The sequence below is a fragment of the Phoxinus phoxinus genome, assembly GCF_949152265.1.
Source record: "Phoxinus phoxinus genome assembly, chromosome: 6".
NCBI classification, from domain to species: Eukaryota; Metazoa; Chordata; class Actinopteri; order Cypriniformes; family Leuciscidae; genus Phoxinus; species Phoxinus phoxinus.
The window spans coordinates 14,879,568-14,896,337 of record NC_136881.1 but is presented as its reverse complement, the minus strand read 5'-3'; the positions used below and the strand labels follow the sequence as shown (position 1 = coordinate 14,896,337).

The window sequence follows — 16,770 nt, the reverse complement described above, 5'->3', positions numbered from 1 at the left end:
GTTTGTGAATTGGCTGCGCCGCTTGCTTTTGATATAAAGCTCCGCCATCTTAGTGCGAGACCCATTAGCTGTCAGTCATTCTCCACCCCATCTGCTCCTCATAAACATCTACAGTTTATATTTCATATAAGATGCACTGTATAACGTTAATGAATGTTTATTTGTTTTCTTTCTCTCTCATGTGTGTGCATTTGGGTGTGAATCTGTGTATTTATATATTCTGTTTGTGTGGGTGTGTGTTTGGTAACAGATGACGTTCACAGATGCTATGCGCAGTAAGGCCAGGTTGTCTATAACGGGCAGTGCAGGGGAGAATGGGCGAGTGCTGACTCCAGACTTCTCAAAAGCCGTCCATGCTGTGCCGTACCTGAGACCTGGCATGGCAATGCCTCTGAGTGTGAGCGAGATGTCCTGAGTGCCTTACATACACACATATATAAACACACACACACACACACACACACACACTGGTGCAAGCATGCTGTACCCCCACTTTCATACAAATCAAACACACGTGTACATATTCTTACACACATAGACACTATATATATATATATATATATATATATATATATATATATATATATATATATATATATATATATATGATAATAGTTAATTATTTCATATACAATGAATCACACACATGATGTCAGATCCATACATGCATAGTAACACTTTAACACGTATGTTTACTGTTCAGTGCAGTCATATTTTGACCAACGGTCATGTGTGCAACTAACATTTGCAAAAACATGCTGACAAGACACATAAAAAAGGTATACAGGCACATTGCTGTGTGTACATATGCAGACAACTTCACAAACCTTCTGTAGCCACACTTCTATAGTTTCTTGTTGTGTACATTTTTCATAACTGCATTTCCAAGTTCTCGTTTTGTCACACGCGCATAAAATACGACCTAATTTTTCTCATATATTCACTCACACAAACACACTTGCCCCATTGCTTTATTTTTCATCTACGTTTTTCACATTGTAAGTGATAACATTGCAATGCTGCACTAAGGAACAACGTTACACATTGAAAATAATTCCTATGGGAAAAGCTCGACACCTGTTTCCATAGCAACATGTTTTTGGAATCTCTGATTCTTAAGAACTCAAGCACACGAAACATCTGCATCAAATGTGATTTTGTTTACTCAATCTACATGATATATTACAAATGTTTGAAGAATCATTTCTTATTATATGAGATATGTATAATAAATGATGTATATAAGTACACTTTTGTTTATTAGATGTTAATGTTACCATGCAAATGCTTGACTTAAAGAAAAAACAAAATGATTTGAGTAGTTTTGTTTCTCCTCCTCACTGGTTTGATTTCTTGTGATGTTAATTTTTTTTTGGATCACTGTGTTCGGATCCGTTTTTCTTGCCTATGGACGATGCAAGCAGTAGTTTTATAATTGTCTTTTAATTATAAAAAAAGAAAAACTTTAAATAATATTTTACCTTCTGCATTTCACCATTTAGATGATATATTGAAATTGTTATATTAAGATGGATCTGCATATGAATATGTGAACTTCATAATATATTACAATATCCCAAAATGCCAAATATTGCAGTGTGCCAAAATATGTCAAGGCATTTCAGATGCATTTATTAATATTGTCTCTTTATGGGGAAATGTAAAGACTGAAAATTAGCACCCTTTACTCAAGGGTTTGTTATTTATGTCACTGGCTTTTTTTGCTTTGTTTTGTTTTGTTTTTCATATCAAATGCGTTGTATTTTAATAAGGTGCACTACGATATGCAGTTTTAACTGTGAAAAGCATGACAACCTTTAGTTATGTTTGTTTTTATAAAAGCAATGATTAAGTATATCACTGATATTAGTTAACTAGGTATTTAATTTCCGTAGTCCAGTTATGACCTGAAGACTAAGAGATGGAGAGGATTACAGATAGTTATATTGATAATTATATTGATAAAAGTATAAGCCAATCACCCTTTTCTATGCCATGCTGTGTGGAACTGAAATCTTGTTCATTAGTTTTATATGTATATGTACTGTACATGTAAATAGAAACATGTTCATGTGTATAACTTAAAATCTTGGATGATACACAAATTCACACAGACGCACACAAAGAGGATTGCTCATATTGTGCATTTTGGGAGTACGCTTGGGAACCTATGAGGGAAGTACCAAGCTCTCTCATACAGTCACACAAATGGACTCATCATCACTAGCATCATTTCAGTTGGAAAGTCTGTCATGGGATGAAATGGAGGACATTTTTCTAAATGGAATGTGGACTGATTGCTTTATTTTTTGGAATCTTTTGGAATAAACAGAGACTGAGAATCCTCTGATATTCTGTTTTACTCTGTTTCATGGAAATGAGAAAGGAGGGGGTTGACAAGCATGTCAGCTGTTCACACATAATTTCACATCTTGGGTCCAAAATTAACACAGAAGATGAAAACGTTTTAGGAATCTAGGATTCCTCTCTCTTTTTTTTCCTCACAGAACATGTGGTAACATTTAAAATATTCTTAACATTAAGCTATGAGCAACAAAATACGGTATGTCATCATGATTTTGTGACAGGTGCAGCTTCACAGTCAACTAAATAATTCCATTAAGAATAGTTTAAAGTACATTTTCATGGCCTAAAAAGAAAATTACTGTTATTCTCAATTCACTTACCATTGGCAGATGTGGAAAAAAAAAAATTGGACCCTGTTCAGATCATTATCTCGGTGTAAACTGAATATGCAAATTACAGTTGTATTTCGTTCACTGTTTTCTCTTGCCTTTTTCCATTAGCGAGTTGTTGTGCACTGACAGAGCTCTGATCCAATGAAAAGGGTTTGTTGATTTGTTCAAGCTAATGTGCTTTGAGCAGCTCAGTAGCACAGAAACAGATGTGGCCTTGTTCAGTGTGTACTGGGGACACATTAGTGTTGTGCTTCCATGTACTCATAAACAAGCTATAGTATTTGAATATTGATTCTTGTTTCTGATTACCTGACTATCTTTTGGGGGGAGGAAAATTGCCAAAATGTGTATGTGTGCGTTCTTATTGATTTCTTGGTGAAAGACCAGTGGCCACTGCCTGATGTCAAGGTGATGCCATGTTATTCTTCTGACACACACGCACACACACACACACACACACACACACACACACTCTTTTCAGGCAAGGCTCCCAGGCAAACAGACTGGCACAGCATCTGCAGCTCGGCAGTTCAGTTTCCTCTTGCTGTGTCTAGTTCCATATTACCTTCCTCAGCCAATAAGAAATCAGTATTCTCCTGTTGCCAAACAAAGTCGAGTCTGTTGCAGCCAATTAACGTTTAGCATCAAATCAATTTAGGGATCAGTATTAGTACATTTAGGTATCAGTTTGTAGTCATGATTGCGTGCATGATTGCACATTTTAACATGTATTCATTGCACTCAATACATCTAAGCACACTGATTTGATTTGTTATTAAGCATATTTAATAGGGGTACCCCTGGGTTCAGTGCTGGGCCCAGTCCTCTTCTCAATATACACAACATAGCTGGGACCTTACATCTAGGCACATTGGTTTTCATACCTCTGCTGCACTGATACACCGCTCTGCTCTCATTCCAGCCTGACAATTCCACCGGGGCTGCAACGATCTTGAATGAATGAACATGACCTCCAGCTCTGCTTAGCCAAGACAGAGCTCCCCATCTTCCCAGCCAGCTTGGTAATACATCACAGTTTAGCAATGCTCATCAACAATAACACTATCAAGGATTATGGACCAGCCCAGTGCCTTGGGGCCTCAGACTATCAAGGGCCTCCAAAGTCTTGAAGTCCTAGTCTTACAAAGGATCTGAATACTAGTGAATACATAATGTGCTCTGCACATATGGCAAGAGATGGGGCCCCAGATTCTTTAACACCACTAGGGGCCCTGGTCCCATCAACATACAGCACAATAGAGTCCCTGAAATTAGACTATTTTTCAGTACAATAGCTACCAAAACATTTTGTTGCTCCAGTGATTATCGTTGTGGTTCTGCACATATGCTTAAAGGGGTCATTGGATGCCCATTTTCCACAAGTTGGTATGATTCTTTAGGGTCTTCATGTAAAGTTTGTTACATACTTTGGTTAAAATTCCTCAATGGTTGTGTAAAACAACACCCTTTTTACCTCCTCAAAAACAGCTCTGTTTACAGCGACCCGTTTCAGTGCATGTCTCTTTAAATGATAATGAGCAACTGCTCACCTCACCCCTCTCTTCTGTGGGACATGTTGACACAAGACACAAAGTGTTGCCTTGGCAGACAATATACAAATGGCTGAGGGCGGAAATATGCTAATACAGGACAGTCCTCATCGGTCGTGGGCGGAGCATAAGCAATATGACATCATATTGCTCTGAAAATCCAAACGGCTTGATTATTGAGACTGTTTAGGCTTTTTGAGGATTAAAAAGAAAGGAGTGAATGGATTTTTTTTCATTGTGGTGGTTGTGTCCACACACTGCAAAGACACATTTATATGCAAAAATAAAAGTGAATTTTGCATCCAATGACCCCTTTAAGTTTTGTTCGGAATACACACACATAAACCAATATGTGAATTGAATACCAAAGTTTATGGTTAATATAAACAGAACTTTCAGAATCTGAAATCGAATCAGATTCATTCAGATTGATTGCTCCATGCATAAAGGTTCAAGGCACCTACATATAGACACTGGATGTGCACCCAAAGTAAAATCTATGTTCCCTTCAGAAATCTGCGATCAATGAGTCAGTTGTGTGTCATGGCACAAACATAAAGAGGCACAAAATCAATGGTGAGCAATGAGCATCACAACAGATGAATTCCTCTTCACCTTCGAAATCTGCAACTTTTTTCTGAGCGCTTGACTTATAAATGTTGATGCATTACAAAATATAGTGCCTTTTAGTATCAAGGCATGTTTGTATTGCTCATATTATTCTCTATAGGAAATGAAATGAATCCCTATTGTGATGTGTATCTTCTGAAACAAAACAAAAATTAGGATGGGATTTGATTTTGTTCATCAGGATTGATTGGATCGTTGTTGTTTCCTATTGCTGTGATCTCTTGTGAGTGACAGGTTGTCCCACCCTTGTGCCAGTAAACAAGTCATCAGTGAAGATGGGGAAGTTATTTTGATTATAGATTATGGGTATACATGGATTTTATTTTGTGCACAGAAAATGAGTTTATAATAAATACTGTAATATTCCATAAAAAATAAGAATCGTCGATTTCATGGTGAATTTATCTCTCATTTAGTATCCATAAAACATCCAAATGCCTAGTAAAGAATAACTGACATTATTAACTGTAATAGCTGCACTGGGACCCTATAGATGTTCCCATGGCCCATCAAACAATCAATATTAGGCCATTGAGGCACTTATTCATTCTTATGTTGGGAGTTGTTTGTGACCAAGATTATGTGTGATTTGTGTTTGTAGTTTGACCACGTTCAAATGAAGGTTAATGGAAAAACTGAGTGAGTGACAGATAGGGAACCTCTACGTTATTGTAACCTCCATTCTCTGATGGAGTGAAGACATTGTCTCTCCTGCCACAACACTGAACTACCTGCTGAAATAGCCTGTCTGCTCCTGCAGCTCAAACCTGAATGAGTGGTGCAAGCCACTTATTTTGATATCCATAGTGGCTTGCAAATTCCACATGCCAATTTCACTGGCCCTTACTGAAGTATTAGAGGTGTTTGTGGCTCACAAGGGCGACCCCTAGTGTCATCGACACAAACCAAGACGTTATGCCCTGCCTACTACACACATCCATTCTGTTAAACAGGTTGCATTGCTTCCAGTTTCGGCTCTTTTTGTATGTGCTTGGTTAATATAAAGCTGTTTTACTCTTGATGCCTTCAAAGAAGCTACTAAAATGAGAATAACTGATCCATCGTATGCGAGTTGATATCTAAAATAGCATAGGTAACATAATCACTAATAGTCTCATACTTAATTATTACCAGGAAAAGGCTATTTCATGAGCTCAGTTTTCTTTAGAATTCCATGTTGTTTTGTTTTACAGCGAGTAGCCTAGGCTATATGTTTTTGTTCAGCATGAAACTTGCCTTGCCTTTTGTCTTGATGCATAGGGCCTACTAAAATGAAATGAATGAAAGATGATAGCCTAATACAATCGGAAATTGTATGAAACTATCACAATTATGTGATAATTTTTATCACCTGCAATGAAACAATTGATCTGTTACGGGTGTTACGTTCTTTGTGGAAATAACGAATCGGACTTAATTAGTACGATAATTTAGTTCCCTTCTAAAATGTGTTCATAGCATCTGCAATAAACCACACATCCCAAAAGAACATAGGCCATGCATTTCAAACACAATAGCCTAGGCCCATTTGTTATCTACAATCGACAGCAATAAACTCGTTGTTAAACAAAAAAACAAACAAGTTATTTTTCACTCCTTTTCAAACCACCGTCCGTCAGCAAACGCCACCAACCAACAGTGAAAATGTCAGTAATCATCATATTCAAATGTATTGTTCATTCACGCGTGCCCAAGATGCGTCTACAATCATGTGACACAATCATGTGTCAGCTGACACGGAAGTCACACGCTTATTCATTGAGCAGCTCTCGCTTGGAATACATTATTCCAGCAATCTCCTCATGAAAGTAGTTTAATGAATATTTTTTAGTTGCTTGAAGGCTGTTGCGTGTGAATCTAACATGAATCCTCGCGTGGCCGCGCTCATAATTGCGCTTTTCTGCGCGCTCTGCACCGGCGCCGCGCAACACTTGGACACAGGTAGAAAAGTAATTTCTGGATTGAATAACTGATAATTTTAATGAGTAAAGTAAAACATAATGTAATGTAACTGTGATGCAATAGAGGGGCTGTCAGACGCGTCCGTGTACCTTCAGCAAGAGTCCATCTCCAACAGCACCAATTCCAACAGCACCAATTCGTCTGATCTGACTTATGGATTCATATCCTGCGCCGTGGCTGCAGTCTTTTTCGGGAGCAACTTCGTACCAGTGAAAAAGATAGATACTGGTGATGGTTAGTCAAACTTTTTTTCTTTTTCTTTTTTTTTTTAACTTTATTGTGCGTTTTACCTTCCTGTTGATATGTTTGTTATGATTCTCAACTGACTTTTCTTCATGTAACTGTAAATATTTATGGTACTAAATGTCAACAGAAATGACTTTCAAATGGCCTTATGTTTCGACAACATTTCAAAGTCTATTTCCTTTTACTCACCCTCAGTATCAAACCTATCTGAGTTTGTTTGTTCTTTCTTGTTTCACACTTTCATTGTGTGGGGAAAAAAGATGCAATGAAAGTGGTAAGTTAACTGAGGCTGTCTTTCCCTAACAATCTATTTTTGTGTTAAATGGAAAGTCATACAGGTTTAACACAACATAAGGGTGAATTAATAATGACAGAATTGTCTATTTTTTTTCCCATAGAAATGTTGTAGTAGTAGTAGCCTATAGTATTAGCTAATAATGCTAGGTAACTGAAGGACTTGTGCCAAATTCAGTAGTTTTCAGTGTTGATTATAGGGACACCTGTAGTGTTTCCACAAGACCCCAACAGTTGAGAAACGCATCAAACCCCAGCAAACACAGAGCGCTACATTAATTAATATGCTTCCCATAAAAAAAAAGAAAAAAAAAGAATGAAACCAATTATTATCAAAAAAGTATGGGAAATTTGGCAGCTAAAAAATATTACTGGGTCTCTAATCTGTCCCTATAGAGGACATAGAATGTTTTTTTCTTTTGTTGTTGTAATACATAATAAAAAAATATTATAGGCTACACTGCTTTGAAAACACACTGAAGAGAGAAAGTATGCTCAATAATATTTCATTTATTTTCTGTTCACCCTACTGTGCAGGTATGTTTTTCCAGTGGATTTTATGTGCTGCTATATGGACAGTCTCCTTAGTGGTGAACATCATTCTGAACAGTCCAAAATTTTGGCCTCTTGTTATGGTGGGAGGAGCCATCTGGGCTACTGGTAACATCTAATTTTTTAATATGCCTGTATAATTTAGCATTTGATCATTACTGCTTGAGATATATAGATTGTGTGATTACATACACCAACAAGTTTTACTGTCATATTGGAAAAACTTTCTCATTTATGTTTTTTCAGTGATGATTCAGTTATGTCACATGTTTGTGTCAATGTGTACGTGTGTTTTCTATAGGTAATATAACTGTAGTTCCTATCGTAAAGACTATTGGGCTTGGTCTTGGTCTTCTTATATGGGCTTCATTTAATTTGCTCTTGGGTTGGGCCAGCTCACGGTAAGCTAAATCTGCTTTCAGAATCCAAATAAGGAACTTTATTAATATTCTTCTTCATCATACACTGACTCTTGCTGCTGATTTTAGGTTTGGCTGGTTTGGTATTGGTGCTGAGACTGTTTCCAAACCAGTACTGAATTCCTGTGGAGCAGGTCTTTGTTTAATTAGGTAAACGAGATGCATACTGTACATATTATTTATTTTAGTTTTTGTATGCAACAGAATGTGATGTTACATTTAAGTCTTATTTTAAATAATTAATTAGTATTTTAAATAATATCTGTTCTTTTTTTTCACCCCCTTTTTAATCCTTTTCATTTTGTATGTTTACAGTGCCATTGTTTTTTTCTTTGTGAAGACTGATGTTCAAAGGTCATCAACATCTGAAGAAACCCCTTTACTAATAGACCATGTACGTTGACACATTGAAAATTAAGACATTTTTACATCATGGTGGTGGACAAAAATATGAGATAGTAGTAGTAGTAGTAGTATACTTTATTGTCCTCGAAAGGAAATTTGTTGTGGACTACATGTTGTTGCATAAACATATAAGAAAGACAGTTGATTCAAGACATTGCAAATTTAAAACTGCTAAGATAAGCAATTATTCAATAATCGTACGGATACAGGCACAAAGGAATTCTTATACCGATTTAGTTTGCACATTGGGACTCTATATCTTCTACCAGAGGGGAGATGGAAGGAAAACTTTTGCATTTCCCAGAGAAACTTTGTTTGCCTGTAATCTGTTTTTCTGAGTGAATGCAAAGTTTCGGGAGAACTTGTGTGTCTCAGGAAAAAATAACCCAAGAGCATTTTAATTACTTTTTGCGTTCGCTAGTAAAACCGTTCTTTATTCTCGGGGTAATAAATTTTTTTTAAATAATAATTCCCCCCTCCCATTTCATATTTTTCCATCACCATATTGTCCCTTTAGAGGCTTCGTACATTTTTTAAATATTGCATTTTTAAATTATTCAGTTAAATGATTCTATCAATTCAATCTGAAGGCTGTGAACTCAGAAACTGTGGTGGCAACAGATGATTCCTGGGTGGATGCATTAAGACCACGCACCAAACGTATTGTGTATGTACACAACATCACACTTCTATCTTGCATATTGGATTAATAATTTAATTTACGTTATATAGCATCAGCATCTAGATGTACAGAATCAAAAATCTGAATTTTTTTCTGAGTAAATGTACTTTTTGGAAATGAACATTCTAATTAAATAATGAGAGTATCTGCATGCTCATACTGTATCTAATAAGAATAATGCATCCGTAAACGATTTGCATAAAAAGAGCTTTGAATGTTCTGTCTTCCAGTGGAACGTTTCTTGCTGTCGTCGCTGGAGTGCTGTACGGGTCATCATTTGTTCCAGTTCTATACATTAAAAATCATGCAGATGATCCAAAAAGCCAATACAATGGGGCTAGCCAGTTTGGTAAATCCGGATTACCTCATGATATGCGTTGCCCGAATTCTTAAATATGAACTATAATGCATTTTGTTTGTGTAGATCTGGATTACGTCTTTGCACAATATAGTGGGATTTTCCTCACTAGTACAGTGTATTTCCTCCTTTACTGTGCCATCAAGAAAAACAAACCACAAGTTTTTCCAAAAGCAGTGCTGCCAGGTAAACGCCATCACATTTTCACTTCGCTTTGAATTGTTTATCATCTTTCTTCCGCATACCTCTGATGTTTTTTCCGTGTAGGATTCGTTTCTGGCATCATGTGGGGTGTGGCCACGTGCTGCTGGTTCCTGGCCAACCACTACCTCAGCGCCGTAGTGAGCTTCCCTATTATCACCACAGTGAGTGACAGATCTCAAAAGGATCTTTTTGTACTTTTTACATTTGTATTTTAATGTTAACGTTGATGTTTAATGCTCCATTTCAGGTTCCTGGTCTGATTGCAGCTCTTTGGGGTGTTGTTGTGTTTAAAGAAGTGAAGGTAAATACTTGTGTGTTTGGTGTACGAGTTCTGCTCCTGCGGTCTGTTGTTTTTATATTGCATTGAACTCCCCGTCTCTTCCTCTCTTTCCCTCAGGGTTGGCGAAATTACATTGTCCTCATCGTTGCTTTCTGTCTTGTTCTATCTGGGGCATTATTGACTGCGTTTTCAAAGGTTTAAACCTTTTAAGACGAGAGCGAGTAATGTACAAAACAAAGTCTTCGGTGGAGCGTTTTAACATACTTTTTTATTTAAAATCACTGCTGTTTTAAATACTGCAAATGAGAGATTTATTATGCGGTTTACAGGAGCTGCAATAACCTGAACAAATCGAGAAGAAATATTGTTTATATTAGGGAGGGATATGGTCCTAAAATACTTGAAATGTTACAGCAATATTAGCACAGATGTTATGTTAATGTTATTGGGGAGTTACACAATTATATCTCACTATATTTTTCTTCTATTTGAATTAACACACTTTTAAGTCATGTTTACACTATAATGGACCTCATTTCACTGTATGTTTGCACATGTAATGGTTGCTTTTTTTATTGTATTGATGGATCTGCACAGGATAAAAGCAGGAATTATATAGATAAAGACAATAGACAACGAAGCCTATTTTAAACCACATTCTAAAAAGATGGTGACTATTTTTATGACAATTTAGCAAAGTTCCACTTTTTTTTTTTTATTCGCAATAAGATTACATTAAAATGTTGGGGGGGAATGTCATGAATATCTTCCATGTTAAAATCCTCATGGTCTAAAAAGTAGGCTTTGTTTTCTTTTATATAATTTCTAAGTCATTTATTTGTAAAAATTCATTTCCTTTTGAGTTTATGAAAGAATGTTAAATTTTAGCATGTAATTTACAGGTTTTTTACCATTTAATGATTGATTGCTGATTTGTTTTAGTGTTGCCAAAATGTGTCAACGGCCTTTGTTTTTTTTTTACATATTTTTTACTTTACTAAAAGGGAAATAAATATTCAAATGCAAAGTTACTAGATTTGTGGGTAGCTGGAAAATAACTTTTTAAAGTCTCCTTGTATTGATTTAGTATGTTATAAAGGGAGAACAAAACATGCAATATTCCAGGGAGGCACGGTGCTGGACTGCCATGCCAGGAAATACAGGAAGACCAAAGAGAACTTAAATTTTCGCTTGACAAAACATGTTTATTTTAAACTGTAAAAAAGGTGTTTTAATAAAATAAAAACAATGTGGGAAAAAAAAACTTTTAGCCCAATTAATTCTCTCCAACTAAAGCCGTTTCTTGTCAATATAGTTCCTCTACACGACACCTGTACTTAAAATTAACTTGTCATTAAATTAATTCTTAAGTATGCTTATGACTAAATGTTAAAGACTCTTGAGTGCTTTAAAAAGACCACCTACTGGCAGACCTACAAGCCCCTCATGAGAGATAAGAGGCAGTAACGTCCTTTAGTAGCTCTTGAAATGCGTTTTCACATCACACATCTCTAACAGAATCTGCAACAGTCTTTATTGTCCAATTTTCTGGGTGGAGAGAGGAAGTGGCCCCTGGAACACAGTCTGAAAAGGGTTCTGGATCTACATGCATCAGTTTGGTTTCATGGGAGCGGGTAGGTTTGCTGAGGCCTGCTCCAGGAAGGCCAGTGGACCCTGTGGCAGTTCTGTGGGCTTCTTGTGCTGGACGTTGATGTCCTCCAACACCTGCTGCCAATGATGGATCTTAGCGAGGTGTTTCTGAATCAGCATCTCCTTCCTCTGGAGTTCATTCTTCAGTTCTGATGCATCCTGAAAGACCAAACAGCACATATAGTTCAACTACAGTATACAGTGTTTCAAATGTCACAATGGAACTGTAAAAAGTTATAAGGTGGTATTGGTTTAAATAATGTACGGTTGTATTTTTATCAATGCTGCAGAGAATACAAAGGCAAAAATAGAAGTTCACCTCTTTTTCCACCTGTTCTGGTTTCTGTACAGATAGCTGTAGTCTCTTCTGAAGGAAGAAACATTCAGTCTGTCTGGCCACATCCAGAAACTTCTGTATACACTGATCAACCCCTGAAATACACAACAGGCTAAATCAGTATGGCAAGACGTTATAGGTAAAACCATTGATTTTTCATGCACTTTTAAAAAAAGATTTTGAGCTATTCTGCTTTCATAACATGCCTTCTTACAGATAAGCAGAAATAAAACATCCAAATTACACTATCTATCTGTAGATTTTCTCATTGAGCCAGAAATCTCCACCTCAGTATGTTTATTCAAAATAATATTTCAGAAAACTTGCAATACAAAACGGTCTTAATGTACTGTGATTAATAAACTGGGAAAGTATGGTGATATCTATTGGTAATAATTTTTCCCTGTTCATCTGTGGTGTTGTGTCTTAATTAATATATAATACATTTTTAACTAATGTTAGAATATGCAATGTTTTGGTAAATGTACAAAACGGTACCCTTGTTTTACCAAGTTTTGGACATGGCACTATGGAAATATCATGGAATTATTTGAAGCAGCTTGTAGCATATGGTTTATGGTAATCCTTCAGAAATAAATATTTATTAAAATTCCCTGGAATTACTATCTGATATCATAGCATATGGGTAACAGGCATTTTTTTATGAGGAACAACAGAAGAATACAAAACATTTTTACCAGTCCGAATTTCTTCCTGGTCGGTTCCATTCACATAGTCTTGACTGACAAGAGATGCAAAACACGCCTGGGAGAAATAAAAACATTAAAGAACATTTTTAAAGCAAAAATATAAATTAATAATAGCATCGGTTATATTACTACACTGACAAATATAATAACTCCTAAATTTCTACTAAATGCATTCAACTTGAAATTATATATATAAAACAAGAATATAATCATATTAAATATAAAAAATATTTAATGCGTGCATAACCAGTTTACAAATTAACTACAAACAGTCACTCTTAGTATAATTGCACAGAAACATTCACTGGCATGTTAGCAGCAGCAGTTTTCTTGATCTCACCTCGAAAGAAGCTTCCAGCTCATCTACTAAAGTGGTATTTGTCCCTCTATTACCGGGAGGGCCAGTGAGAAGCCCTGGCTGACCTGGACCGCCTGGACCTGTAGGTGGATGAGATCCAGACGGCTGCTGACCAGTGAACATTCCGCCCATGGACGACGCCATTTTTCCACTAACAACAAAACTACTCTTCTTCGCGTGCGTCTCAGTCTCTTGAAAGTGCAACGTGTCGCCACCTATTGCACAGGGCGTGCAATGCAAGTCATACATGCCATGTTTCATAAGAGTTGCTTGAAAACAAAGAAATTAAAAATGCCACTGAATTTGATATTGTTGTTGTTTGTTTGTTTTTGTGGATGCAAACATAGTAATTTTGAGTTTCTCAAAACTTAAAACTCGTTTCTTAAAAATGACTTTTTTTTGTATGTACACATTTGTACACTAAAAATACTATAAAAATACTAGCTACTGGAAAATTTCAGAGCCATTAAAATGAGATGAAAAAATAAAAAATGAACAAAAAATGTGACGCGTTTTAAAATAGGAAACATTTTATAGACTCGTATGGGCCATTTGGATTGCGAAGCTCGCAGCCTTTCAGGTAAAGTCTTGTCATCTGTTGTTTACTTTAGGCCTATTGTAGCTAAATTGTATTGGCTAAATGAATTATGTAGGCTATACAATGTCAAATTAACCAAACAGTGTGAAGATATGATATAATTGAATTTGCACAGTATTATTATATTATTATTAGGGTAGCACAGAGCCGTTGGGGTACATCAAATTCTAGATATATAGCCTAAAGTTCACTTAAAGGGATAGTTTACCCAAAAATACAATTCAGTCATCATTTACTCCAAACAAACCTGTATAATTTCTTTTTTTCTGCTGAACACAAAAGAAGATATTTTGAAGAATGTCGGTAATAAAACGGTTAACAATAGCCATTGACTTCCATAGCCTATTTGTTTTTTGGAAGTCAATGGGTGCCTTGTCAATGTCTGGTTACCAACATTCTTCAAAATATATTTTTGTGTGTTCAGCAGAAGAAAGAAATTCATACAGGTTTGGAACAACTTGAGGGTTAGTAAATGATTACATCATTTTTATTTTTGGGTGAACTATCCCTTTAACAAAAAGACCATGTTATTACGTGTTAAAAAATTGGAAACATTTTTAGCCAATAATTCTATCATGCAATGGCATGTTTTTTTTTTTTTTTTAAGGTTGAAGGGTCAAACAATACAAGAAAATTATGCAAGACATGTAAAAACTTGTTTTAATACATTTGTTTCATCACAAAAATCAACACCTGGGACATAAAGGAAGGCTACCCAAATATTAATTTTGTTTCTTATATTGTACCCATTGCATCCTGAAAACCATACTGTATAGATTTCAGCTTCATGCCACTGCACATTGTTCATTACACACACACGGATGAATAACAGCTCACAGTTCGCCCATTTTGACCTTGCCACTGACTTGGGCCTTTTAAAGAAGTTTGAGAAAAAGAAGCATGCAGATAAAAAGTGACAGCTCGCACGAACAGGTCAGAGAGAAAGTTCACTGACATTTAAAAGAGCTTGATCTCCAGAGCTACTGCTAATGTAACTGGCAGAAAATCTATAGAACTTCTGTCTAGTTGTCATTAAGTGTAAGAAGAGTGTTTCAAACCCTCTTCAGTGACCTGTGTGTTCATTTTTGGACAACATAGTTTTACCAACTTTTTATGTCTGTTTCATGTTTAATGAAAATAAATAAATAAAATGACAGTAAAACATTGTTGTTGTTTTTAAAGTTGACCCTGACATAGTCGCGTAGTAGTTGGTTTAGTATGTCTGAAGAAATTTAATTTGGAAGAAAATCGAACCTTTTAAATATAGAATATGTCTATTCTATATTTCAGTTATTTTGCTTACATTTGTGGGGTTAGGTGGACTGTGTGGTATTTTTGTTATAAGAGGACTGTGTTAAAAATATAAAACAGTTAAATTACTTGTATGAACGTAAATAATGCTTCGAAACTGAATTTTATCCATTGACATGAAGTCCCGCTACTTTACTCCACCAGGGGACGCTGCTCTATACACGAGAGGACGAGAAATTTCACATCACGCATACGGAACGTTTCCAGGGTATTTCATTTTTTACAGTCTATGATTTTAACTGATGATTCCACAACATTTGTCAGGGTAGGTTTATTTTTGAAAAGCCAATTTTTTTAAACTTAAAAGTCTTGGTTACCAAAAGATATTGACCATTTCCACTGTTATCACCTAGGGAAAAAAAAAGATACAGATCATTAAACACAGTTGATGTTGTGAAGACATGCCTCAATAGCCTGGCATGCCTCTGTGAATATTATTGACTTTTCAGCAAGATGTTAAAAAGCAATTAAAAACAAAAAAACACAAAACAATTTATGAAGCAGCACAAATGTAGCCTAAAAGTTATATAGTAAAGGTATACATTTACATTTAAAATGCATGTGACAACTTGCCCTGCCCTGACATTTATGGGAAGAAAAAAATGAAGAAGAAGAAAAAAAATTCCTGAGAGCACAATTCAACCTTTCGGTTAAAATCTATCATCATAATATAGTTGACTCTTGCCTGAGTATATGGCAGTATTATTTATTGTGTTCACTTCTTTACCTAGCTATCACACAAATATGAAATGTTAGTGTGGAGGACAGAATTCACAATAATAATGTGTAATTGAACTTTTTCCTCTAAAAACTAGCCCTGGCTTCCCGTATACTTTTCTTATATCGAACTGTTATAAAAATAATGGGTCCACAAGGGAGTTTTTTTTATTATTTACCTATTTATTCAACTGTCAATCCTGTTTTTGCTCTGTGTACCTTGTGTTACTATTGTCTATTTATTCTGTATTTACAAGTCGTTGGGACTGTCTACATGTCCCTGTTTATCGTGAAGTAACTGTTTCTTTTTTATCCATTGCCATGCAATGTATACAAAAAATGACATTGAGGCTGATTTTTTCTTTTAACATTTTAATAATCTGAAGAACCCTTTTTCACCCCTGGTCATCCTTCATATTAGATGTATTTAACTATCTAGCCTACTTACATAATAACTAATAGGTAGAATGTACATATTGTGTTAGGGCTGTATTGCAGAACACATTTGCTGCAGTAATTTTGTTAAAGTTAGTGTGTAGGAATTTCTCCTATCTAGCGGTGAAATTGTATTTTGCAGTCAAACTAATAGTGCTCTCTAGCGCCTCGCTTTTTCAAATGCGTGTTGCAACTACGGTAGCCGTTATGTCCCAAGAAGCTATGATAATGTCTTCCAATAGCACTTCATTGAGTTTTCTTTCGGGTGATGAGGTTTGTTATTTCAAACAAACTGCAACTTGACACACAACTAACAAACGAATGCCCTGTCTCAAATGGAACCCTAAGCACTCGCGGTCTTCCTCTGAGTCCG

At 35.9% G+C, this 16,770-nt stretch overlaps 3 protein-coding genes across 5 annotated transcripts in view; 2 read left to right on the top strand and 1 right to left on the bottom strand.

The window, feature by feature from the left end:
• Positions 1–2,814, top strand: part of gria2a (glutamate receptor, ionotropic, AMPA 2a) — a 35,920-nt gene extending 33,106 nt beyond the window's left edge. For all 3 annotated transcript variants that reach the window (XM_079616818.1, XM_079616817.1, XM_079616816.1), the window contains one exon: positions 251–2,814. In XM_079616818.1, the coding sequence (XP_079472944.1) occupies positions 251–415 (165 nt within the window). In that variant the 3' untranslated portion in view covers positions 416–2,814. The remainder of the gene's footprint in view (positions 1–250) is intronic.
• Positions 2,815–6,288: 3,474 nt separating this feature from the next.
• tmem144a (transmembrane protein 144a) lies at positions 6,289–11,536 on the top strand. The gene is made up of 12 exons (XM_079616828.1): positions 6,289–6,820; positions 6,905–7,075; positions 7,919–8,041; positions 8,235–8,334; positions 8,422–8,502; positions 8,668–8,746; positions 9,348–9,424; positions 9,670–9,788; positions 9,864–9,983; positions 10,065–10,162; positions 10,249–10,302; positions 10,399–11,536. The coding sequence occupies exons 1-12, from the start codon at positions 6,742–6,744 to the stop codon at positions 10,480–10,482; spliced, it is 1,185 nt and encodes a 394-aa protein (XP_079472954.1). The 5' UTR covers positions 6,289–6,741; the 3' UTR covers positions 10,483–11,536.
• Positions 11,475–13,503, bottom strand: med28 (mediator complex subunit 28). Its single transcript, XM_079616831.1, has 4 exons — positions 13,319–13,503; positions 12,967–13,033; positions 12,251–12,363; positions 11,475–12,090 (listed from the first exon to the last, which is right to left on the bottom strand). The coding sequence occupies exons 1-4, from the start codon at positions 13,478–13,480 to the stop codon at positions 11,893–11,895; spliced, it is 540 nt and encodes a 179-aa protein (XP_079472957.1). The 5' UTR covers positions 13,481–13,503; the 3' UTR covers positions 11,475–11,892.
• Positions 13,504–16,770: the final 3,267 nt, after the last annotated feature.

What these genes read in the sequence shown, in the direction of transcription:
- tmem144a (XM_079616828.1), top strand. Translation starts at nt 6,742, where the DNA reads ATGAATCCTCGCGTGGCCGCGCTCATAATTGCGCTTTTCTGCGCGCTC. An exon ending in AGGAGCCATCTGGGCTACTG is followed by an intron (nt 8,042 to 8,234) that starts GTAACATCTAAT and finishes TGTTTTCTATAG; the next exon opens with GTAATATAACTGTAGTTCCT. An exon ending in GCTTCCCTATTATCACCACA is followed by an intron (nt 10,163 to 10,248) that starts GTGAGTGACAGA and finishes GCTCCATTTCAG; the next exon opens with GTTCCTGGTCTGATTGCAGC.
- med28 (XM_079616831.1), bottom strand. Translation starts at nt 13,480, where the DNA reads ATGGCGTCGTCCATGGGCGGAATGTTCACTGGTCAGCAGCCGTCTGGA. An exon ending in AGCTGGAAGCTTCTTTCGAG is followed by an intron (nt 13,034 to 13,318) that starts GTGAGATCAAGA and finishes TATTTCTCCCAG; the next exon opens with GCGTGTTTTGCATCTCTTGT. An exon ending in CAGAACAGGTGGAAAAAGAG is followed by an intron (nt 12,091 to 12,250) that starts GTGAACTTCTAT and finishes TTGGTCTTTCAG; the next exon opens with GATGCATCAGAACTGAAGAA.